The sequence below is a fragment of the Myodes glareolus genome, chromosome 10 (genome assembly GCF_982192425.1).
Source record: "Myodes glareolus chromosome 10, mMyoGla1.1, whole genome shotgun sequence".
Classification (NCBI taxonomy): domain Eukaryota; kingdom Metazoa; phylum Chordata; class Mammalia; order Rodentia; family Cricetidae; genus Myodes; species Myodes glareolus.
Window position 1 is genome coordinate 37768645 of NC_142035.1, and position 24476 is coordinate 37793120.

Here is a 24476-nt window from a genome sequence, read left to right on the forward strand (position 1 = left end):
ACATTAAAGGAAATGACCATTTGGGTAAATATAGAAACAAGACCCCTCATTTAAATCCACTGCCTTAGGGGAAAATGCACAAGTCCAAAGTAGATGTTGACCAAACATCAGAAAACCAATGACAAAGGTATACCTGGAAATTAAAGTCTTAAAACCCCGTTAACGAGGCCAATAAATCTCAGTGTCATGCAACTGTCAATATTTATTCCGGTACTTAAGTTAAAATAATTTAATCCTGGCAAAACCATCTCTAACCGATATTCTAAGATGATGGTGTCTGAACCCATGCTCATGGTAGCAAAGAGTGTAAGAAAAAGATTCTAGTTAGTCTTACACCTTTCTATTTTAGGGAACTCTCTTAAATATAAGTAATTATATCAACTTAGTTCTAAAGTAGAGGCGTGCACTTAGGCACACACGTAAGTGGTCCCTCTAGTAGGTGAAACCTGCTTCCTTATGTAACACTCATATGAGAAGAAACCCTTTCCACTTCCCAGTAAGACTGCTTTCTTCAATTTTATCTTTCTCCTATTCCCATTTCCTTTCTTGTATGTAAATCATCATTTGAACCAGGTTGCTATCCATTGATCCAATAAATATCAGTTGGGATTGCCATCCTCCATTCTCCACAGCTCTAACACTGATGTAGCATAAGGAAAATAAGCTGACTCCTATTAACTTATCTTCAGTACAGATGGCTTGGACAGGAGACACCTGTTCCTCTACTGTGCTCTTACAAATATCCTTCTCGCACGCTTGTGTTATTTTTCTGAGTGTGCTACCACTACCCAGTAGTAGTAAACTTTCGGATATGCTTAGAATCTGCGGGGCTGCCTACAAACCAAATGGCATCTCGGCTTTGGCAAGCTGGACGGCTCATTTCGGCTTCTCTCACCCCCTCTAGCGTTGGCAAAGCTCATCTGTCTGATTATCCAGTTACCTCACTGAACAAGAGCCGGGCTAAGTCCTGCCCACCTATGACATCACCCCCTTCCTCAACCACTGCGAGGTGAAGCTTTAAACTTCAGACTTGGAGGTGGGCTGCGCGCAGTCAACTGGATGCTCTCGCGCGCAGTCCTCAGCGCAGGAGTGATCTGAAGCGGGACCGGCTTAGGCTGCAGCTGCTGTGGCTTTGTGTGCACTGGATGCCGCGCTCCGCAGACGGGGGAGGATTTTTACTTCAACTCAAAGGCAATGGAATTACAGCTGTAGCAGCAGGCTATAAAGGATTGTTTTTCCCCCCTTCTTCCTGGTAAGTGTTTTCCATGCTTTTTTCTTATCATTGTCCCAGAAACTTCGCTCGCTGTTACTCTCTAGAAGGAAATGACTTACTGGGTTCCATGAAGAATCCAAGTAGCCACCTTTGCTCCGTCAGCAAGACTAGCAAAGATGTGCGTGCAAGCCAGCTAGGGAAAGTCTGCCTAAATAGACTAAATGTGAGAAGTTTCTTACAACCTTAGAGCATTAAGAATAATAATAAATATTTCCCCTCTGTTTCAAGCAATTGCTATGGGCACAAAGCTTTACGGAAAACTGGAAGCTGGAAAGTTGAGTGTTTGAGATAGAGTAGGAGGCAGATTTTTTTTTTCTCCTCTACAAAAGCGAAAGGTCGCTAACTTGGTGTGTACTGTGTGTGTGGTATGATCACCAACCGCTGTTCTTATAACTGTGAAAGAAAATCGATAATCCCTCAGCCCATGAGTACGCAGTACATGGAAAGCGTACATCTTGCTCCCAGCCAGCAAGCTGCCCTGGGAGAGAACAAGATGCCTCCGTGGAGGATTAACAGCTACACCTAGATCTGAGAGCGTGCACCGCTTATCCTGCCACAGCTCCTTCAGGCATTTCAGGCTCGGGAATCTCAACTAGTACATTCAACTCAGAGTCTCGGGCCAAACCATATTCCCAGTCTAGGAGAATGCCAAAATCAATCCATCGCTTGGGCAAGTGTAGAATGTGACTAGCATAGTAACTGGGTAAGTCCACTCAGAAAAAACTAACAAAGATCACCCTGGAAGCTGGTGCTTGATGTATGCAGTGAGGGTAGCCGGGGAGCAAAGCCTAGAGTCATCGTCAAATGCCAAAGGCTAAGTGGCCACTCACTTGCAGCTCACTGAGGAAAATCTTATATCGAAACAAATGCTTGTAGACTATAAAGCTTCCAAAAGGTATCTGCTGAAAAATAAAGTGTTTTTCATAAATTATGTCTGAAACAAAATGGTTGCATAAAGGTAAAGAGTGCAACAGGCCCATCTTTTCTCAACATTGGGAGGGGGGCTTATTTATTTAGACTTAAAAGGAAATTGAAAATGTTGGCATTTTTCAATGAGAAAATTAAATGGTTTTAATAATTAGTTATTTTAATTTCTCTCAGTAAATCTATGCCTCAAAATGCACATTTGGCTATGTGATTAGGATGAAATAACATGATTAAAGCCATGAAAAGTGCTTTAGCTGTAGCGATTCCTTCATTCATGCCTAACTGCATGAGAATACCCTGACCAGCTTAAACAGAAAAGGATGAACCTGTCTGCTCTCAGGCTAGAATCACTAAAGCTTGACTCACACTGACTGGTGACTGACACCCATCTCTTTGAAAATGAGTGAAGAAATTTATCCTTTAAAAGTATAACAAAAATATAATTACTAAAATATTAGCAATCATAGTATGTTATGACTATGCAAAGATTGGTTATACAACTTAGCTTCAAATATATGTGTATATGGATATATATACATATATACAATTATATATTTGTCACCCTAAAATGAAGAAAAGGGTTAAAAATGTCAGTGCATGTGTTTAAATTATAAAAAAAATCACTTTATTCTTCTAATAGAGAACTCCCAAGGGTCAGAAAAGATGTTAGCAAATGAATAAACATAATGAATTCATTAATAGGGTATTCCAATAGTAGCATTGATTGGTTATTAATTAGGCTTTTTGTTTCTCTGCACACCCCTTTCAAAATTGATTCTGGTTCGGTCTGAATGCCCAATTAAACAATTCCTGAATCTAATGTTTACGAAATATATAACTGGGCAGCAAATAAAGTTTTTGCAAAAATTTAAAAAGATTACAAAACAAAACAGAAAATTTGTCATAACTAAATGTGGCAGTGAATAGAAGCTATGTTTCTTTTGCTTTCAAGTGTTAATTAAGGAGTCTCCAATTCTATCAAAACTTTTCAGAGCTAAATGAAGCGGTGTGAAATAAATTTGGTTGAAATCTTGTGGCTGTCAGACTTTGTTAGAGAGCTATTAATTATCTTTACCCCAGTTTCTTCGCTGGCTATATTGCCCAATCAAATAGAAACTCCAATTATACTCAGCGTCTCCTGCCTAGGGACACAAGACCCTAATGAACGCTCAGTCCCTCCAGATGAAAAATACAATTATCAGCTATAAACATGCAAGCGCAAGCAATGCAGATTTTCCCCTGTGCTTTTCTTGGCCACACATCCCAGGGCTTTCTCCTCTCTCTAGCTTGGTTATTTTGAACAATTTAAAGCCTAACAGATATTAGTGGCTGAAGGAAGGTATACGCCTTATTTTAATATTGTATGAATGTTTCTCTCTTGTACTTTAGTTATGATCGGCTTGTGTTCATATGAATGTTAAATTAAATCTGGTCATTTAAAAATATTTAGTTGAGAGTTGCCATTTCAGTTGGTCTCAGCCCTCTTCCCTTTTAAAGGTGGGTGGGCTGCACAACAAAGAGCGTGATTAATGGCAAAACCTAAAGCTAACTTAAAAATTCTGAATAAACCCTTTCTACGTTCTCTTATTCATACCGATTCTGTAAAAAGGCATTATAAATAGTTGTTTCGTGTCAAATGAGGAGCACCATAAATGAAGTCAGGGAGGGAAATAGGATTCCGTGAATTTTCAAAAGCCTTGACTCCTCCCCCTTCTCTCCCGGTTCCCCATCCCGCCCACCCCCACCTTTTGCCCCGGAGGCCTTCACTGTTCTCAACGGGAGGCTTTGTTGTAATTAAACCAGGGAAAGACTGGCCAGCAGCAGCCAACATCTGACTTGCGGCTTCTGCAAGCAGTGTTCTGGTAGAGTGTACCACCCCCCAGCGGGCAAAACTCAACAGTAAATCTCTCAGCAATATCCGCGCTCAGAACGGCAGTCTCTCCTCAGAGCAGAAAAGGGATGTTTCTTGACTTCTAACATGCCACCGCTACAGGTTTTCCAAAAGTCAGCAAACCTATTTCCAATCAAGAGATGGTTGGTTAGCAAACTGCTTTCCGGGAAAGGACCCTTCCTTTTAAAAAACAAATTAGGTATATTTCTTTCACAAAGCACTTTCGAAATGCAGATCAACGTAACTAAATTTGTCTAAACATCACAATGATATAGACAGTTTTGAAAGCCATCTTATACTTCAGAAGAGGGACCTTTCAGGACTTAAGTTTTATCCATTAGCAAGAATTCACGGAATAGATGTTAAGAAGAAATGCATGAAGTATAATTTAGTCAATAGGTAACGTGCCTTCGCTCTGCACAGTCTGTCTCCCACTCCAAAATTAAGTGTCAGGAATGTATGAGCAGCTCTTTCCAGGTATTAGTTCACTCAAAGGAGGAGAGCAAAAATTGCTTTCACTTGATGAGACAATGACAGCTTTTGTTCTTTTGCTTCACGTGCACAAGTTGCCGTGGCAACTTTGAAGAGAACACCCGCAGACCACATCTGGTTAAGCACCACTTTTTAAAGTATGGATTAATCAGCTTTATGTGTTGTTGGTTTTCCTCTTCATCTAGTTTAAATCAATAAATATCCCAGGCAGACATGAAGAAGCAATGTGTTTTATGATTTTAGATGGTCTCCCTAACCAGAACAGAGACTGTCAAAGCGTCGACTCAAAGAAATAGTTGTCCAACTATCGCGTGGCAATTTAAAGGCTAGGAATGTAAAGCAGGCTGGACTCACACCCTGGAAGCGAAATGTTAGGCTTGCAGTGTCAGTGTTTCTGGTGTAATACAGGCAGGCATACTTTCCAGTACAGCTACACCAGCGTCAGCACAAACTTGAAGCACACCCTGGGCCTCCAGCCCTGGGCCACTCAGCTTCGCTCTCGGTTGTCCCCTCCTTCATCTGGGTCTTAGGTCTCTAATTCATTTAGTATGGCGTAAATATCGTGAAAGAAGAGCCTGTGGTGTGATAAAAGGGAACACCCCATCTTTTTGTCTTAGAGATGCTTCATTTCCCTTTACACACAAACTAAATGAAGCAAAGGCAGAACTAAGATTCATTTATAACAAACTCGGTGGGGAAATCCTTTTCTGCTTTGGAACTTTTTATCCTCTGTTTTGTATAAATGAAACAAAACCTTCCTCGTGTCAGAAAAGAGTCTGGAGAAAACCAAGTGTGAAAAGGCATGCTTGCTTCCCCGCCTCTCAGCAAACCCTGCAGACTCAGGAGTCTCAGGAGAAGAGGAGCGGGCCTTCGGCTTGCCTGCATTCAACAAAGGAATTGGGACCTTCCTGAAATCTGATGATTGTGGAAAATGTAACTACCAGACAGGATGCGTAGAAAGCATTTTGCTGTCACTCTTAACTAACCTGATGGAGTCCAGTTTTCCAGCTTCACCGTGTTTACAGCTCACTTGAAATGCTGTTTCTTGCTGCAGAGTCGTCGTAATTCACAGGTTGCTCATTAGGTGAGCAATTTCACCTTCATAAACAAATGACTTCCCTAATACGCGAGATGCGGCTTGTGTACATTCCAGTTTAGCTAGAAACACTTACAGACATGGACAGATTTGCTGAAGCATGTATTTTCTTCAATATCAAGGTTTTACTTAAAATAATGCAGCCAGCTTTGATTGTGAATTCTAAATGCCATTTTATTTTTAAAACTAATATTTTTAAGAGTTTCTGCCATTAAGAAATCACTCTGTGAGGCAAACCAATAAGTCAGAACTCAAATCTCACGTTAACTTGACGTAGATTTTCTTCAGAGTGTACTAGTCAAACAAGTTAAATCAAAAGCAACTTGAGTAAAAGGTAGCAAATCCAAGGTTTGGGAAGTTCGTTATCGTCACATACCTCACTTTAAGCTAAATTATATCCTGAAAATCTAAGAAATACCTCCTCATTCAAGTGTTTTCTCTGACAAAAGAAATCCTGTGAACATGTTCATTGCATCAAGCTCTTGATTTTACTTAAAAGTCAGTGTCTTATTGAGAAACAACTTAATATTTATTAGTTTTCATAAAGTATCTCCAAAGACTAGCATCTTTATCTATTCATGTACTTTCTTTGATATATTAGGAAAAAAATTAGAGACTTTAGACTGGGTTGGGGTTATAAACCATTGTTTTTTTTTTTTTATTTTGAAAAGAAACAATCAAAAGATGACGTAGAAATCTACTTCACCGGTAAGGTGAGCGTGCTTTTCCTTTAGCTGGGGTTTGAGTGTTACATCTGTAATGATGCCATTAACAGTACCTTTAGAACACATCACTAGGTATCAGAGCCCCATTTACATCCTCCCCCTTACTCAAGTAGCGATATTTTTCTAGAGCATTGATGGCTTTCTGTTTAGAAGCAATGGCCTTTTTCAAGCCCAGGCACACAGAAGGCTCTGAAGCCAGGCCTGAAGCACTGGCCACGGTGCCCATTGGCAGTGCTGGTCATTTTGCTTTGCATCATTCACATTCAGCTACATGGTCAATGTCTGTGACTATGGGGATCCAGCTCAGAAACCTAGTGTAGGTACGGGAGTTGGATTGCTTATAATACAGAGACCATTATGATTTTAATTATGCCAAAAATCTCTATTTAGCACTACAACTTGATATATGCAGAGGGTATAAATTCACATAAAATGCAGCCAAAGCATAAGCTGAACGATTTTGACCAGAAAGTGGCAGGGGCAAGTGAGAGGAACTATATGCAGTGTCCATTTCTAAGACTAGCCTTTTCTAAGAAAACAGTTGTGTTTATGCTTTTACTTTTAGTTTTAATGAAATCTGGGGAGAAGTGAATTCTTCTCATGATTTAGTGAGGCTGAAACTTTTCTGTCAATTCACACTGAACATTCAGCAGCAGATGTTGAGTTTGTATATCAAACACCAGTGATAGCAATTTCCTAAGTATAAACCAGGTAAACAGAATTAATCTGTGTTTTCACATTATTATATTTTTCCATCTCAGGTTAAAAAAATGAGAATCAAAACATATATTATTAAAGCTTGGTTTGGTAAAATAGATGTGAGATTTCTTTCTTTTTTATTTTCTTCTTCTTTTTAAAGCAGCGACTGCAGCTATTTTATCCCCAGTCCTTATAAATGTCACACTGTGGTTTGTCCTGACTCAGAACAACCAGCCATTTTCAGATCCCATTCAGTAGATTCATCATCTGTCCTCTGAAATATGCCTTGCCTTACTGCCCCTGGAACATAAGAACTGCTTGACAGTCGGTCATTTCATACAGGTTCTCACTTGTTATTTTCATAGCAGTTTTAAATTAGTTTTTAATGCAACTTAACTGAAGCTATTTTCTCCTTGACTTAAAATAACATTATTTTATATGTTGGATCATTTTCAAGGCTAGAAAACATTTACAACAAAAGTAACTTTATAGTTATAATTTTGGCAGCTTGGTTTTCCCACACTCGCACACTTAGAAGGCCACATTTTATAAGCAAATACGCTATTGAAATCCAGTAATAATGTGAAAGCCCTCACATTAAACACAAACCAGTTCAACTCTCCTCTGCAGGCTCTTTGCTGTATTCATGAGTCTGCTTTCTCCACTTGCCATCTGCTATTTTCAGGTTGCTTAAATTTGTGGAAAAAAGTGTATATTTGCCGTTTTCAAGTTTGTTTATTATTAATATAGTCTATGACAGCATTTGTGTCTAGTGACAAACTAAAAGAAATGAGACTTTCGCAACAAAAGACAGAAACACGAATTGTGGCCTTGGTTAAAATACACTCTCAGTAAATTCTGGAACAGATGCTATCCTTGTTGGATACTAGATAGTAACTGGCAGAGAAGCAAATGATTCCTTTGGTCCTGAATCTCATGGTCAAATATTCCCATGTATCCAAATGTTCTTTATATAAGGAAGTGTTGAATGGGTGATCCTGAGTAATGCATGCCACACTTATCCCCTCGTGCAACCTCCTAAAATTGCTCACGAATGTTCTATCAGGATAATGGGTAAAGCTGTCAACAGCTCAATGACTGGTCTTTTTAATTACATCTAAAGTTTTTCTTTGGGAATTAGCATGTTCCCAAATTGTGGGGATTGGCATGTTCATGTTTAAACTGAGAAAAAGAGATACCTCATGTTGTCATTCTTCCTAAATGACCGATGTAAGGAGATGGAACAAAACAATGACCTTCCTATTTACAATACAATTTTTTTAAAGTTCAAAGTACTAAAAGGAACTTGTAGCAGTATTCCCTTTTTAAAAACACAGTTTAAAAGTCCTAACTGTGACTTGAACATCTTTGCTCCCAAATGAGCAAGAACACACATTGTAAAATTTCCAGCTACAGGAGAGTCCTGTAGGAAGGTGAGGATGCCCACATTATTTAGCTAAAAAAATGGAAGCACCAAATTGAGCACTGACCAAATAAAGAGAAGAGCTCTAATGCTATGTGTTTTTAGCATTTTAAATGGTAGATGGTGTGATTTGTAAAACCATGTTCAGAAAGTACAGAGACATCACAGTGTTTTCATCAAAACCTTCGCCATTATTTCCTGTCTTTGGCATGTTCTTCTTTTAAAACATTGTATACCAGGGCATCCAAACGTGTATTCTAACACATTAGCCTGAATTTATTTGAAAGGGTCTTACTGCTTCTTAAGTGAAATTTTGCCTCTGTGTTTGATTCAGTGTGACACTAAGAATCACTTAACAATGGGAGCTATCAGTAGGATGACAATCTCATCTTTGGCTCCGACTTAACTTATATAGTTAAGTGGGAAACAAACACAAAGAGGGCAGTCTACCACTTCCACCAGCTGTTCTGATGAAAGATGTGTTGCTTAGCAGAAATAATTGTTGTTAAGCCACTAGGAAAGTTCTCTAGTGGGTTAATTTTCATTGTTAATAGTATTACTTCCCCCTCCCCCTTTCACAGGAGGTGCTCAATCCTGGCCTATTTTCAGCAAGAGAAATATAAAGCAAATTTAGTGTGCTTCCTTCTCTTTCCATGAAGACTATTGGCGTTGTTTCCCTTGCTTCTTAAAAGAGACTCCACCCATCCCAGTGAAACGTGACTGGAAGAGAATTTCTGGGAAAGCAGCAAGAAGTAGAAGAAGAAATAGCTATTTCACAGCAGGTAATCCCACCTCAGGATGTAGCTACTGTACCGAGTTTATACTCAGATAATCCTGGAGGAGAATAAAGGTAGGGGGTAACTGCCTGGAAAACCCATTACTACCCAGGTCTTAGCATCATGAATGGCTTTCTTCATGAGGATCTGAAGTTACTATCTCTGACCACATTGCACAGAAGAGCCAATAAGAATTTCAAAGAGGGCAGTTTCCACTGAGGGACTTAAACAACACAAAGGAGCCACCACACTGAAACTATCAGAGGGGAAAAAAAACATTAGGAAGTCATGTGCCCTGCATAGTAACCGGAAGCTGAGTTGTTTCTGGCCCCTGCTTTAATGAGCTTGCCCGCCATGCTGAACCACAGCTGGAAGGTTCATTGACAGCAGCAAGCCTGACCCGGAGGTGTGTGCGGCATAGAATTACTTGAATAAGCAGTGAAGAACATTTCCAAGGACTAAAGAGTTTTAAAGTCCAAGCCCCTCACCAAGAAAGTAACATATGTGCATTGGACGTAAAATTACTTAACATCGTTCAATAAGGTAGGAAAAAGCATTAAGCTATTTTATTTTCATGCCTAAAGTTATAAAGGCTGAGTAATACCTAGAGGTGGAGAAGGGAACAACACACGGCATATCCACATAAGTCTGTAAGTCTCCAGCCCACGGGGAAACTTGAACCATTCTAGCTTAGAATTTGAAGACAGATAAGTGCGCAGTGTTAAAACACGTGGTGAGACTGAAAACAACAAAACCTGGACCAAGTTATCAAACCACACAGTATGAACTGTAACAAAGTAGGGACTGAGACAAAGAAAGGTAAGCAGGAACTAACTGTCCACGTGCACCAGCTGGACACTTGAGCTGTACAATTCTTTCCCTAAAGTATTTTTCCTACTCTTTTTTCAGAAATGCCATTTAAACAATATATAATATTAACATTTAAGAACTATTAATAACCAATGCAAATGCTTGGCTTTACTGAGATTAAAGAACTCAAGATGTGTGTAGCTTATTATTGCAGAAGAGTAAAAGCATAGATTACACATTTCTATACTTTTATGATCATTTGCCAAAGGAGACCGAAATCACGGACATATATATTATATATTAATTACAAAGTATATTCCTCTAAGTCAGTTTCTATGAATATTAAAAAGCTAGAAATTTGATAATCTTCATGACTAGACAAATCTGATATAAATTATAATTTAAAATATTTTTGATTAATTATATTCAATATTTTAAATAAAATGGATTTAAGCACGATAGTTGTAAATTTACATTCTAGAGATACTGAAGGTAAAAAAAATTACATGAGTGTGTTTGTTTATAGACAGCAATGAATTCCTGGCATGCTCCTCTCTGAAAATTAAAATACTGAAATTTGCTATCGATGATTTCCATTTCCACATCTGTTCTTTAGACACTTCAGTATTCTTGCCTCATTATTTTCTATCATTTCTTACTCTGTTGTAGTAACAGAAGCTACCTGCTATAAAGACCTCAACACTTCTGACCATGATCAGTCCAGCCTGGAGCCTCTTCCTCATCGGGACTAAAATTGGACTGTTCTTTCAAGTGGCACCTCTGTCAGCTATGGCTAAATCCTGTCCATCTGTGTGTCGCTGTGATGCGGGCTTCATCTACTGTAACGATCGCTCTCTGACATCCATTCCGATGGGAATTCCGGAGGATGCTACAACACTCTACCTTCAGAACAATCAAATAAACAATGTTGGGATTCCTTCCGATTTGAAAAACTTGCTGAAAGTACAAAGAATATACCTATACCACAACAGTTTAGATGAATTTCCTACCAACCTTCCAAAGTACGTGAAAGAGTTACATTTGCAAGAGAATAACATCAGAACTATCACATATGATTCACTTTCGAAAATTCCGTACCTGGAAGAGCTACACTTGGATGATAACTCCGTTTCTGCAGTGAGCATCGAAGAGGGAGCATTTCGAGACAGCAACTATCTGCGACTGCTTTTTCTGTCCCGCAACCACCTTAGCACAATCCCCGGGGGCTTGCCCAGGACTATAGAAGAGTTACGCCTGGATGACAATCGTATATCAACTATCTCTTCACCGTCACTTCACGGTCTCACAAGCCTGAAACGCCTGGTTTTAGATGGAAACTTGTTGAACAACCATGGTTTGGGTGACAAAGTTTTCTTCAATTTAGTAAACTTAACAGAACTGTCTCTGGTGCGGAATTCGTTGACAGCCGCCCCTGTGAACCTTCCGGGTACAAGCCTGAGGAAGCTTTACCTTCAAGACAACCACATCAACCGGGTACCCCCACATGCTTTTTCCTATTTAAGGCAGCTGTATCGACTTGATATGTCCAATAATAACCTAAGCAATTTACCTCAGGGTATCTTTGACGATTTGGACAATATAACACAACTGATTCTTCGCAACAACCCCTGGTATTGTGGATGCAAGATGAAATGGGTACGGGACTGGTTACAGTCACTCCCCGTGAAGGTCAACGTGCGTGGGCTCATGTGCCAAGCCCCAGAAAAGGTTCGTGGGATGGCTATCAAGGACCTCAGTGCGGACCTGTTTGATTGTAAAGACAGTGGGATTGTGAGCACCATTCAGATCACCACTGCAATACCTAACACAGCGTATCCTGCTCAAGGACAGTGGCCAGCTCCTGTGACCAAACAGCCAGATATTAAAAACCCCAAGCTCATTAAGGATCAGAGAACTACAGGCAGCCCCGCACGAAAAACAATTTTAATTACTGTGAAGTCTGTCACCTCTGACACAATCCATATCTCCTGGAGACTTGCTCTGCCTATGACTGCCCTGCGACTCAGCTGGCTTAAACTGGGCCACAGCCCAGCGTTTGGATCTATAACAGAAACAATAGTAACAGGAGACCGCAGCGAATACTTGGTCACAGCCCTAGAGCCTGACTCGCCCTATAGAGTATGCATGGTTCCCATGGAAACCAGTAACCTTTACCTGTTTGATGAAGCCCCTGTTTGTATTGAAACCGAAACTGCCCCTCTTCGAATGTACAACCCCACAACCACCCTCAATCGAGAGCAAGAGAAAGAACCTTACAAAAATCCGAATTTACCTTTGGCGGCTATCATTGGTGGGGCTGTGGCCCTGGTAACCATCGCCCTCCTGGCCCTGGTGTGTTGGTATGTGCATAGGAACGGGTCGCTGTTCTCGCGGAACTGTGCGTACAGCAAAGGAAGGAGAAGAAAGGACGACTATGCAGAAGCAGGCACTAAGAAGGACAACTCCATCCTGGAAATCAGGGAAACTTCTTTTCAGATGCTCCCCATAAGCAATGAACCCATCTCCAAGGAGGAGTTTGTAATACACACCATATTTCCTCCGAACGGGATGAATCTGTACAAAAACAACCACAGCGAAAGCAGTAGTAACCGGAGCTACAGAGACAGTGGGATCCCAGACTCGGACCACTCGCACTCATGATGCAGGAGGCCCCACGCCAGACTGCTTTAGGGTTTTCAAACCTAAGAAAGGTGATGGCGGGAACTCCGTTCTACTGCAAAACACTGGAAAAGAGACTGAGAAAAGCAATGTACTGTACATTTGCCATATAATTTATATTTAAGAACTTTTTATTAAAAGTTTCAGATTTCAGGTTGCTGCTGCGGTTGATGTAGTGGAGATGCCTGAACACAATTCTATATTTTAGTATTTTTTAGTAATTTGTACTGTATTTTCCTTGCAGATATTGAAGTTATAAACCATTTACTTTGTGTTCTACTGAGTAAGATGACTTGTTGACTGTGAAAGTGAATTTTCTTGCTGTGTTGAACAATCAGGACTGCGTCCCCATGAGGTCCTTGTAGTATAAGCACAGGCCGTTTTTCACTTTGGTATTAATACAATGTAAAAAAAAAAAAGAAACCTGGCTGAATGAGAAAATAAATTTCAAAAACTAGTTATGAAATAATGTTACAGCGATTAAATTTGTATTATCCCAGTGGTATTCAATAAATCAAAATATGTGACATAATGGGCAATATCAAACTTGCTGCACATCTCATTTTCCCTAGGCAAATCAAATATCCTTAGGAGAGGTAAGCATATTTTCTGAACTGAATACAACAGCTGACACAAAAGCAATGTGAAGTCGGCTGCTAAAGCCACTGTCAGCAGAGCATCAAGAATAACGGACTTCACAAGAACAATGACGCACGTGCAGGGGGGATGTGCACTTATAAAACCATGACAACTTAGACTTGTGTAGTATAATCAATGCATATACTAGAACTGCATCTTGATTTTTGCCTGTACCATCCAGACTCTTGAAAAATGAATCCTAAACACAGAATTGTTAGTGTTTATGATGTTTTTATTGCAAAGGATGTCTAAGAAAAATTGTCTGCATAGTTACGAAGGTAGTGTAACCATCAGTAATTCCTCTGAGCGATCCAGAGAGAGTAGTACTTTAAGTGAGAATTTCAAAGGAAAATAAACACTAGTAATCAAATTTAGATCTGGCTTATATGAGATGCTTTACCACTGTACATAAATATTCAATTTACTTTCACAATGGTGGAGAATACTGCCCATTACTGCCACGGGTTTCCAGATATTACATAATGGACTTGTAATGTAACATTCCTTTACAGCTTCCTACTGAATTGTGAGCTATAACTTGTTTAAAAACCATACCACTTTTTTGTTGCCATGATTTTTTTTTCAACAACAACAACAAAAAACCAAAGTGCATTGTACGCCCTTTGGCCAGTCTTGTATGTGCCTTGATCAAACGCTACATGTATTCAGCTTTTGAAACTCGACAAATTTTTCATACTTCCTTAAATATGAAAAATTATGGTCTTATTGCTGAATAAAACTTAAGAAAAACACACAGAATAATTGTGCTTGCTTTGGGGACTATGTTACTATCACTAAAGGTAGAAAATTGCTAGCACGTTCATCCTAAACACCTCCCTGTATTTTTCTAGGCATAAAAATAAAAGTTGGGTTCAAATAAAGAAATAGCAGGGTCATGAGGTTGTGTATCATTTTTACTTCCAAGAGTCAGTGTTTTGTGGATGAATACGGGGTTTTTTTGGTTCCATTATACACTCAGTAGACGAAGAACTTACGATTGGTTCCAATGTCTTTTTCCTTTATGAGCACCGTTGCTGCTGTCTGTGTTGATACTTTTTAAAGGTGGTCTTGCAAAGGCTGATTTGTCTTTTCAATATTCTTTTGGGAGAGTGAGTTGGCATCAAAAGACCTGAAATCTGTTATCTACCTCTTAATAGGTATGTAGTCAAACCAAGTAGGCTCGTGGCCCTCTTCTGTCCATCGTATAGAGTACTAAAACAGAAGCAAGAGGTCATTGTGAGGCTCAGAGGAGCCCATGTGATGGGACCTCACAGACACCCGCAGAGCATTCCTTTCTACTGTTCTGGCCAAGGAAATCTACAGCACTCCCAGAGATTTGCTAGGCACCACTGCTCCCTGTTGGGCTATGAACAGCTCTGAAACCTTACCTCTTATTTATTAGACAACTTCAAAATGCTACTCAACAATTTATCTTTCAACTTCTTGCTACAAAGTATGTTCATTTTCTATGAATGACTGAAAAGTACATTTAACACTAAATATTTTCAGGGTTTGTTTTGTTTTGACTTTTCAAGACAGGGTTTCTCTGTAGCTTTGAAGCCTGTCCTGGAACTAGCTCTTGTAGACCAGGCTAGTCTTGAACTCACAGAGATCCGCCTGCCTCTGCCTCACAAGTGCTGGGATTAAAAGCAACATTTTCTGAAGAAATTTTCACTTAGGTTCTCAAAGCCTAAGTGAGAACTTAGGTTCTCACAGAATTTACAATTCTGTGAATTCAGAGAAAGAACTAGGCAGTTTATGAAGTCACAATAAACTTATGGCTTATAAAAAGTGAAAAATGAATTATATCAACTATTTTCCAATTAGTAAAACTTGAATAAGCACAGAATATCACGTCTGTTTTAGTATACCCCTTTTTATTACTTCATCTAAAAGAAATCCAAATATGTTCTACATAAACAAATATACAGCACCAAGTAGATAAAAGCTCACTATTTACTTAGCTTCAGCCTCCACTTTCAAAGGCAAGAGGTTAACAAGTTATACATGTACTTCTAAATGCCCTGTATGAAATGCTCACTTTTTTTTTGCTAGTAAAACTAAGTTCTATGTCTAGTACTAATGAAATAATAGGAACAAAATAATTTCAATCCTGAATATATAGACTATATATATATTTAACAAGAAGATAACTTAGAGAACTAGATAAAAGTTACAAAGAAAAAAATCACTCCCTTGTAAAATATTTGGAAAATCAGAAATTGCTTTTAGTCAGGGGAACCAGTAAACAATGCTCTCCTAACCACAGTTTCCAAATGAATCACATTTTAGGGCTTCATGAAGCAGGACAGTTCCATGAGGAATCCCTGCAGATTTGCTGATGCCCTAAAGCCCCTTACAGGGTGAGTGTTGAAGGAATCCATCTACTGTTGAACTGTTTTAATATCTGTTGCTCAAAATAATAATGATGTCCAACTTTCCTTTCTCCTGCTTAGCAAGATTAGTATATGTTAATTTAGCACGGTCTTGAAATGATAACTTCTGTACCCTTTGACTGGAGATTCATGATTCAATTAGGAAACAATAAGGAACTCATGCTTGACCACTTTAAGAATGTAAAAGTATTCTACAACCTAATGCCTTTTATTGAGTGGCTTCTATATTGCAAAGACTGCTGGCAAGCATGCTGCTTATAGGTTAAAAGACATGTAATGTAAAAGAAGCTTGTTATTTCTTCAATATAGAAAGAAAGCAATTACATATTTTGAATAGATTAGATAAGTACTCGTGAAGAAGATAAAATAGGGCTTGTTACATTGAAGGGATGTAACAAAAAAGCAAGAAAAGCAGACATTTACCATGGAAGGAAAGTGATGAACAAAATCACAGAGAGAAAATAGTCAAGAGCCCTGGACCCTGGCATGGGTCAGAATCAAGAGAAATGATTTTAAGACAACCATGCCTCAGGGAAGACTGACTGAATTAAGATCTCCCAGGTGAAGGCGGGTGTGGGTGAGGACCGCAGTCTCTGATTTAGGAGGTATTTGGAAAAAAGCTAACGGTGTAGAGAAAATACACTCTGTAAAGGAGGTGACTAAAAGTTTGGATTTTGGTTTTGTTGTTGCTTTCTGCTTATTGGGCATTAGTTTATTATGCTGTGCTTTGTGGGTGTTGAATTCCATGTTATGACATCTCTACTGGGAGTTTGGGGCCATGGTTTTTAAGCAGGCATGTAAAAAATCAGTGCAGTTGAAGAACGTTTGGTGGAAATGGAGAACACTGTAGATTAGTCAGGAGAAACTAGGAACAGCCACATTGGTACAATGGTGCTAGTGCAGGTGTAAACTGGAGGTCTGATAAGAAAGACAGTAGGATACAATGCTGGTGAGACAATGTTCAGTACAAGTCAGTAAAATGTTGGTAAGACACTTCAGGAAGATGGAAGACAATCTTGGTGATGAGACTTTTCAGAACTTTTGCTTTTGCTGGTCTTGAATGGCTGATTATGCACAGCACAGGTTTGTCTACTCATTATTAACATTGTTCTCTTTAATCCCCAAGAGCAGCCCAGGTGATCTATTAAAATCACCTTATGTTCAAAGTATTTTTCTGTTAGTACTCTGTTAATATCTGTAAGAGGTAAGTAAGGTCAAGAGACAAATGGTCAGCATTGGGAAAGGGAGCCAGTTTAATAAGAGGTTGCTATTCAAGTTGAGAAGGTAGATGAGGCAGCCCACAGGAAGATAGCAGAGATGCTAGAGATGAGTCAAAGAAATATCTCTTCTGTGAGGATAGAAAAGAGAACATAAGTAAACAAACAAGTAAACTAAAGACAACAGGGAAGCTGGAAGATGGTTCAGTGACTAAGAATCCTTGCTTGGCAAGCATGAGGATCTGAGATCAAATTTCCAGCACCCATGTGAAAAACTTGGCATGGATGCATGTGCCTGTAACTGAAGTGCTGGGACGGGGACTCATAAATTCCAGATTCCGAGAGCTCTCTAGCCAGCCAGCTTAGTCAAAGTGGCAAGCTTCTGCTTCAGGGAGAGGCCCTTCTTAAAGGAACAAGGTGAAGCAGATACAGAGGAAGACACCAGACACTTTCCTCTGGCTTCCACATCCAAGTGCACAGGGGCAAGCACCTGCACATTCACTAGCAGTACAACACATACACACAAACACAAGTCTCACACACACCATAACCGCATACACACATACACACACACTCAGGGGAAAGAAAAGAAAGGAAGGAGAAAAAAAAGAATAATGGTTACAGAGGAGGAAAATAACCATGGGAAGAAAACATGAAGCCAAGGGACTAAAGTTACTTTAAAAAGAACACAAATAATGTAACTATGATACCATGATATTAAAAGATACTACCAAATATGGGAAAGGAACCTACCTCCCCCAGTACCAAAGCAATATTTGCAGAGTAATAGCTCAGTGGCCTCTAGGGTATTAACAAGTTAATGAGAGATGAAGAAAACAAAAACAATGATTAAGACAATTCTAAATAGCTAGGAGAGCAAAGTGGTTTGGTAGGTCAGTGGGAGGACAAGATGGATTTTTTTTTTAAGGAAGCAAATACCAGTAAAGAGATTTGCTAACCTCAGAAAGAGGGGACAACAATGTAGAGATCAGAATTTATAGAGAGGAGAAATGAATAGAAAAGAAAATTGAGAAGTTAGAGATGGTACTCAAGGCATGAATGTGACTTAAATCAAGGTACAAGGTCACGATGGAGAAACTGCGGTCTGGGGAAGAAACTAGGAAGGACCAAGTCAGTCACTTACAGCAATGTGAAGCATGGGTATAATGTTGAGGATTGGAAGGCTCCATCTGAAGATAAGAATATGTCCCAAAGATAAAGAGAATCGAGAAGGTGATGGAATTAGGTAAGGCATGGATGTCAAGAGAACGAACAATGACAACAGCAGCTCATTCAAGATTCTGGAAAAACTCTTTAATGTAAGCTGCCCACATTCCACACTCTAACTCCAGCCATCTAGTGTCATTACACAGTGGTAGTGAGAGGTGTAGCAGACAGCAGAGAAGGTGTTATCCTCAGGGAACAGATGTCAATTAGTCAAGGCTTGGGAAAGAATGTTAAGAAAGATTTCAGTCACCTGGGAAACTAGACTCCCCTCTCCCCCCACACCCAAAATAAAAGATTGACGCGGACCCAGTGGAAGCAGGCAGGAGAAAGGCTAGACACATAAATGGGCATGAACCAAGAAGGGTGTCTGCGGCTGGGGATCAGTTACAAAGAGAAGCCAGCAGAGACTCCTGAGCAGCATGTGCATTCCGATCTGGGGGCTCAAAGAAGAAAGTTGATCTTGTGCTATTTTGTGAACATCGGAACAGAATTAAATTCAACCTCATTCCAAACTCTACACAGAAATATTTCTTCCCACAAGTATCATGGGACTCTGGTTGCAGGCATACACAAATCACACATGTGCTCTCATTCCCTATTTTTACATTACACGGACACAGCAAGATTAGAAATAAACTTTAGAGTTCCCTAGAAAGTTTTCTATTTTTTTCATTTTCTTTTCTTTCTTTTCTTCTTCTTTCCCTCCCCCATCAAGGCTTCAGAAGGAAGCAAGCAGCCACAGGGGTGTGGAAATAGGGGATAATAGGATTTTACAGCCTGATTGTGTGCACACACAAAAGCGCACTTGGTTTTCAGTGCCACTTGGCTAGAGGGGAGGGAGGACTGTCTAGACAATTACTACCCAAAGTAATTACCCTGTTGAATGTTCACTGCAGCTTGGGCAATTTTGACACTGCAAAACTGAAGTCAATTCATATCACTGATGCAACTTCTCATTTTTATATCCTTGATGTGGGAATAAGTGTTAAAACATACATTCACAGAAGTCTGGATAAAACAAAAGTCTAGCACAGGTCTCTTATTAAAGTATATTTTAAAAAATATTAGCGATGTCTTATGCATAGATTGGGCACAAGCATTGTCTGACTATGTTTCCTGTTGATGATAATAGTACCATTTGCTAAGAATTCTGTCAAATACATATATTAATGTCTTTTAATTCACAATACATCTATACATAAGGATTTTTGTTCCTGTTTTTCAAATGAGCAAACTTAGGCTTTAAAAAATTCTAGAAATGTGTCTTCATTCAACATTAATGGGGATGTACTAAGAACTTCCTCAATAACCATATCTAAAGATCTCCTGACTAAATTGGGAGCATGGGGACCTTGGGAGAGGGTTGAAGGGGAGGAGAGAGGCAGGGAGGGGAGCAGAGAAAAATGTAGAGCTCAATTCAATAAAATTAAATCAATAAAATTAAAAAACATTAACACCAAAAAAACATGTTTAGGGCTAGGTATACAAAACAAAAGAGATATAGATATTCTAGTGGGGAAAAGGGCAGAAATTTATATATTAAGCAAAAACCTAATGCATATAAAGTGAAAGTAAGTGGAAATTACTTACTATGAGTGAGTGTGACTGGAGAATCTATATTGTACACTTAAGGGAAAGCAGAAGACTTGAAAGAGAGAGAGGGAGAGAGGGGAGGGAGAGAGAGAGAGAGAGAGAGAGAGAGAGAGAGAGAGAGAGAGAGAGAGAGAGGAGGGGAGAGGGGGGAGAGAGAGAGACAGAGAGAGAGAGAGAGAGAGAGAGAGAGAGAGAGAGGAACCAGGTGAATGGGAGGTAAACAGTATTATGAGCAGAGGAAATAGATTTTTAAAACTTCATGTAGAGGGTCAGCTTAGAGCGTTTAATGAATGAAATCATATGGTCTAGTTACCACACTTGCTCCCTTCTTCCTCCCCTCACTTTTATTTGCCCCCTTCTTCCTTCTCTCCCACCTAAGTTCCTCTTCTCATTCCCACCTCCCATTCCTTTTTCCTTCCTCACCTCCCACTACTCTTTCTCTTCCTCTCCCTCTTCTTCCTCCTCTCTCTTCTCTTCTCTTCCTTTCTTTCTCATCCTCTTCTTTCTCGGCTCATCTTCCTTATGCCTGGACTTGTCAAATCCTCAGAGGATTTCATTTACACCTGCATGAGGTCCCATCCCTTTCTTCAGTCTTCTTTGCGGATATCCTGTTTTACTCACTGAGTGTGAACCACTCTGACATTTTCTTCAATCATTAAGACTTACAGAACTTGGTGGAATCCTTATTACATTTACATGATTAGTAGGTAAAAGAATAAGGATTTGTCTGGTCCTAAATCTTGAGCTCCTGGCTACTCAAATAAACATGAGTAGAGATGTTGCAATGCCTTTAAAGATGGGTTTGAATTAAGGAAGAAACATTCTGTTGCTGGTTACTTGAAGTCGTTTTGAGGATTGTGTTTTAAAACATTTGGTGGGCTAAGGTAAACCTTTCTCATACTTCATAGATCTCAGAGTGATGTCTTTAGTCACTGTTGGTCTGTGGCCACAAACTACCTCAGAATTTTTAATCACACCTGTTTTCTTTTAACTCAGACTTGGGAAGCAAACCTTAATGTACATCTCCTGCAATAGAGTCCTCATGCAACAAAGAAGTGTCATTATCTGAAGCTTTCCTCAGACTTAGTGTCCAAAATCAGACATAGCAACTGTAAGGGCACTATTGCTGATAACAAAAATGAAAAATGCCAAAATTATTTCATAATATTTTTGAAATTTGAATTAACAAAATGACTTATCCAGATAATATTTTCTATAATATTATATATAATATAATATTTACTACAAACCAACATTTGTTTCACACTCTTTCAACATGTCATAGGACCTTAAGCTAAAAGACATTTCATCAACGATAGTAACATAAATAACCTATCAAAGTTTTTAGATGTCTTTGTCTATGGAAGTATGGGGAAATGAGAAATTAAATTATAACTGCAGGATTTTTTAAAGGTACACATTAAAAATATAAGTACATAATCTATGGTTCACATCCTGTATTTAACTACTGAGCTAACTAGAAGCTCACAGTGCTTACAACATGAATTAAATGCCACCCTTATTGTTACTGTCTAAAGGATGGGTGAGCGTCACACTCGGCCTAAGCCAACAGGTAGAAGAATGAAGAGGATGAATGAACTTCACTTGCATGACTGTGTCATCTGAGACAACTTTTAGGAAATTTCTTTTTAAAATGTAAACTATTCTATAGTTACCAGCAGAATTAATGAAGACCATTCACTAAGTATCTCACATCCATGGCTTGCTTCATTCTTATTTCACAAAAGAAACCAAGTTCAAATACATAATATAACCTCCAGCATCACAGGCTTATACAGTAAAATTAAAATTTTCATCAAATAAGTTGATTCTAAATGCAGGCATCCCAACATGATGATTCTTGTCTCCTTTCTTTCTTTCTTTCTTTCTTTCTTTCTTTCTTTCTTTCTTTCTTTCTTTCTTTCTTTCTTTTAAGGGTATGGCCCTTTGGAAGTAGAATACACTCCAAGGGATGAACCCAAACTTAGGTGCATATGATCAGCAGAAATTGAACTCTGTGGGGTATTGTAAAAAAAAAATCAAAAAGAAGACAGGAAGGGATGAGAAAGTGATGGTGGGGTCTGGGAGGAGTGGGAAGGAAGTATGATCAAAACACACTGTATGACATTCTCAAAAAATTGATAAAATATTTTTATTGAGCTTTATATTTTTTCTCTGCTCCCCTCCCTGTCTCTCCCCTTCCCTTCAACCTTCTCCCAAGGTCCCCATGCTCTTAATTTACTCAGGAGATCTTGTATTTTTCTATTTCCCATGTAGATTAGATCTATCTATGTCTCTCTTAGGGTTCTCATTGTTGTCTAGGTTCTCTGGGATTGTGAGTTTTGTTTTTTTTTACCCCCTCTGCTGCTCTCTCCATAGTAACATGCTGGATAAATTTACACTTATCCCAAGTTTTAAAATAATACACCTAGCATCTCAATAAGTCATATGAACACTTAATATTGGAGAAGATGAGTAACAGCATTGTTTTGTTTAATGAGAGAGACCTGAGTTCACATCCAGTTTCTGCCATATACTTGGGGTATGGCTTTGTGCACTTTGGCCTATTTCTCTGAACCACCATTTTACCTTCTATGAAACTGGATAATAATGATGCCTCTTTAATTGTTAGGAGTAATTTATACTTTAGGCAGAACATTTAATGCATACTTGGATCATAATAAGTGCTCAATGAATTTCATTTTACCTTTGATGATATAGAAGCATGTCCCCAGGTCCAAACAGACATTAGAACATTGAGTGATAACAAGGGAAAGTAGGGAAAAAGATTAACAGACTACATTGTGTTTGCTTCCACACCCTCCACTGATCTTACAGTCAACTGATAACAGTGGCATCCCCTCGTCTCTTCCGGGCTCTGCTCACTGTATAACTCTGTGAACTTCTGGTAAAAGCATGAGTGGGAATGTCAAAAGGGAGAAGGAACAATGACTTCTTTCTAAGGATTCATTGTTGCTAGAGTGGTTAAAAAAAAAAAACTTCGCACTTTGTGGAATCTGGATATTTCTGTTGTTGCTAAGGAAAGACAACCTATGTAGAAAAGAAAACCTATGTACACCCCTGCTTGTTAAACCAAAGTCACAGAATTATTAAAATATACCAGAGACAGTATTTCAGGTGAATTAGCTCCTGCTGTTGGGATTATTTTTTATTAGGGATGAAAGAATATTAACAGTCAGACACATGTCTAACTGACTACAGTCTTCACTTTAAGTCTGACAGCACATGGGGTTCTCTTTCAGCTGTGAACCCACATCAGCCCTTGGGGTCAGGGAGTGGTTCTGGTAAAGGATGATATCTCTTGGTTTATGCTCACACTTAAATCTATTTCATAGTTTATCTGTTGCTGGTCTTTTCTAATCAGAAGACTTTAGTTAGTATTTTTCTGAAAAAATAAAATAAAATAAAGGTTCTCGGAACTGGGGATATAGCTTAGTGCTAGAGCCCCGAAAACAACAAATCTCTAGGAACATTAATGAATATTTTTTAAGGTTAGGCTTAAGAATGAAAATTAGGTTTCAGCATCTATTGGAGTGCAATAATCTTACCTAGAAAAAAATGCATTAGTTCTCATGCACAAGAAGCATTTTTCACCTCTGCAGACAAATTTCACTTTCTCATCTCCAGTTTCTCCCTTCCTTAGAAGCTGCAGACTCAGAAGAAGCAGGAGGGCCAGAAACCAAAGAACCCTTCACCTGCATTTAGGGCCAAGTTGGAAGGAAGTGGAGAGACAATTCAAACTAGGTTGCTAATATATATGTGAAAGTAGTTGATAAAGCATTTTTAAATTGAAGGAAAAAAAACTGAGACAACGCACATGCGGAATATGTAAAGCACAAACGAACAAAGCACAACCTCTCTCCAAAAGGTCAGAAAATGCATACATACTCAACAACTACACTATCCTTAAAGATAAAGAAATACAGGACGAAGAATTCTCTATAAGTACGTTAATCCTTTTCTTTTTCTCTTTCAGCTGGCCCAAGACAGATAACAGAGTGACCAATTTGTTCCTTCCAAATATTTTTGGAACAATGAAATCCACAGCTGATTTTAGAATGGCTTCTAAAATTCAGTATAGATAGTAGAGTGTTTTAATATAGATTTTAAATGCAGATATTACAGTTTGACCCGGCTGCCTTTCAGGGGCCCCCTCTGAGGGACTGCTTGCACTGTGTGAAGCACAGGACAGACATCAGTACCTCACTGCCACTTACCAGTATGACAGGTTGGGGAAATGACTTAACCTCTCTGAATCCGCCTCTCTTCATCTTATTTTATAATAATATTAGCAAATGAGTTTAAACTACAGTAAGCACTTGGTATGGTCCAGCATATCAACAACTCTGCGGTATATTGGTGACTACAGGCAACATATTGTAGAGATTCATTCTGCTGATTCTTTTCACTTGTTAATTATTATCTATGTTAATGTTAGTAAATATGTAAAACACACTAAGGTATTGCTTGTATCTCAAGTAATTCCTTTTGTAAAATCTTTCAATATTTTAGTGAACGTGAACAATTTTCTAATACATATTGTTCATTCCACCAAGGCTCATTAAAACTTTAGATGAAAATGTTAAAAAAAA

The 24476-nt window shown here is 38.9% G+C and overlaps 2 protein-coding genes across 11 annotated transcripts in view; one reads left to right on the forward strand and one right to left on the reverse strand.

The window, feature by feature from the left end:
- Positions 1 to 24476, reverse strand: part of Macrod2 (mono-ADP ribosylhydrolase 2) — a 1889233-nt gene that overhangs the window by 1611513 nt on the left and 253244 nt on the right. The gene's annotated exons all lie outside the window — the stretch shown is intronic.
- Positions 1020 to 14326, forward strand: Flrt3 (fibronectin leucine rich transmembrane protein 3). 3 transcript variants are annotated; one of them, XM_048455457.3, is made up of 3 exons: positions 1020 to 1252; positions 9108 to 9308; positions 10782 to 14326. In XM_048455457.3, the coding sequence occupies exon 3, from the start codon at positions 10824 to 10826 to the stop codon at positions 12771 to 12773; it is 1950 nt and encodes a 649-aa protein (XP_048311414.1). In that variant the 5' UTR covers positions 1020 to 1252; positions 9108 to 9308; positions 10782 to 10823; the 3' UTR covers positions 12774 to 14326. The 3 variants fall into 3 exon arrangements, with proteins under 3 accessions (XP_048311414.1, XP_048311417.1, XP_085552922.1); XM_048455460.3 differs by lacking the exon at positions 9108 to 9308; XM_085696796.2 differs by lacking the exons at positions 1020 to 1252; positions 9108 to 9308 and adding an exon at positions 9322 to 9845.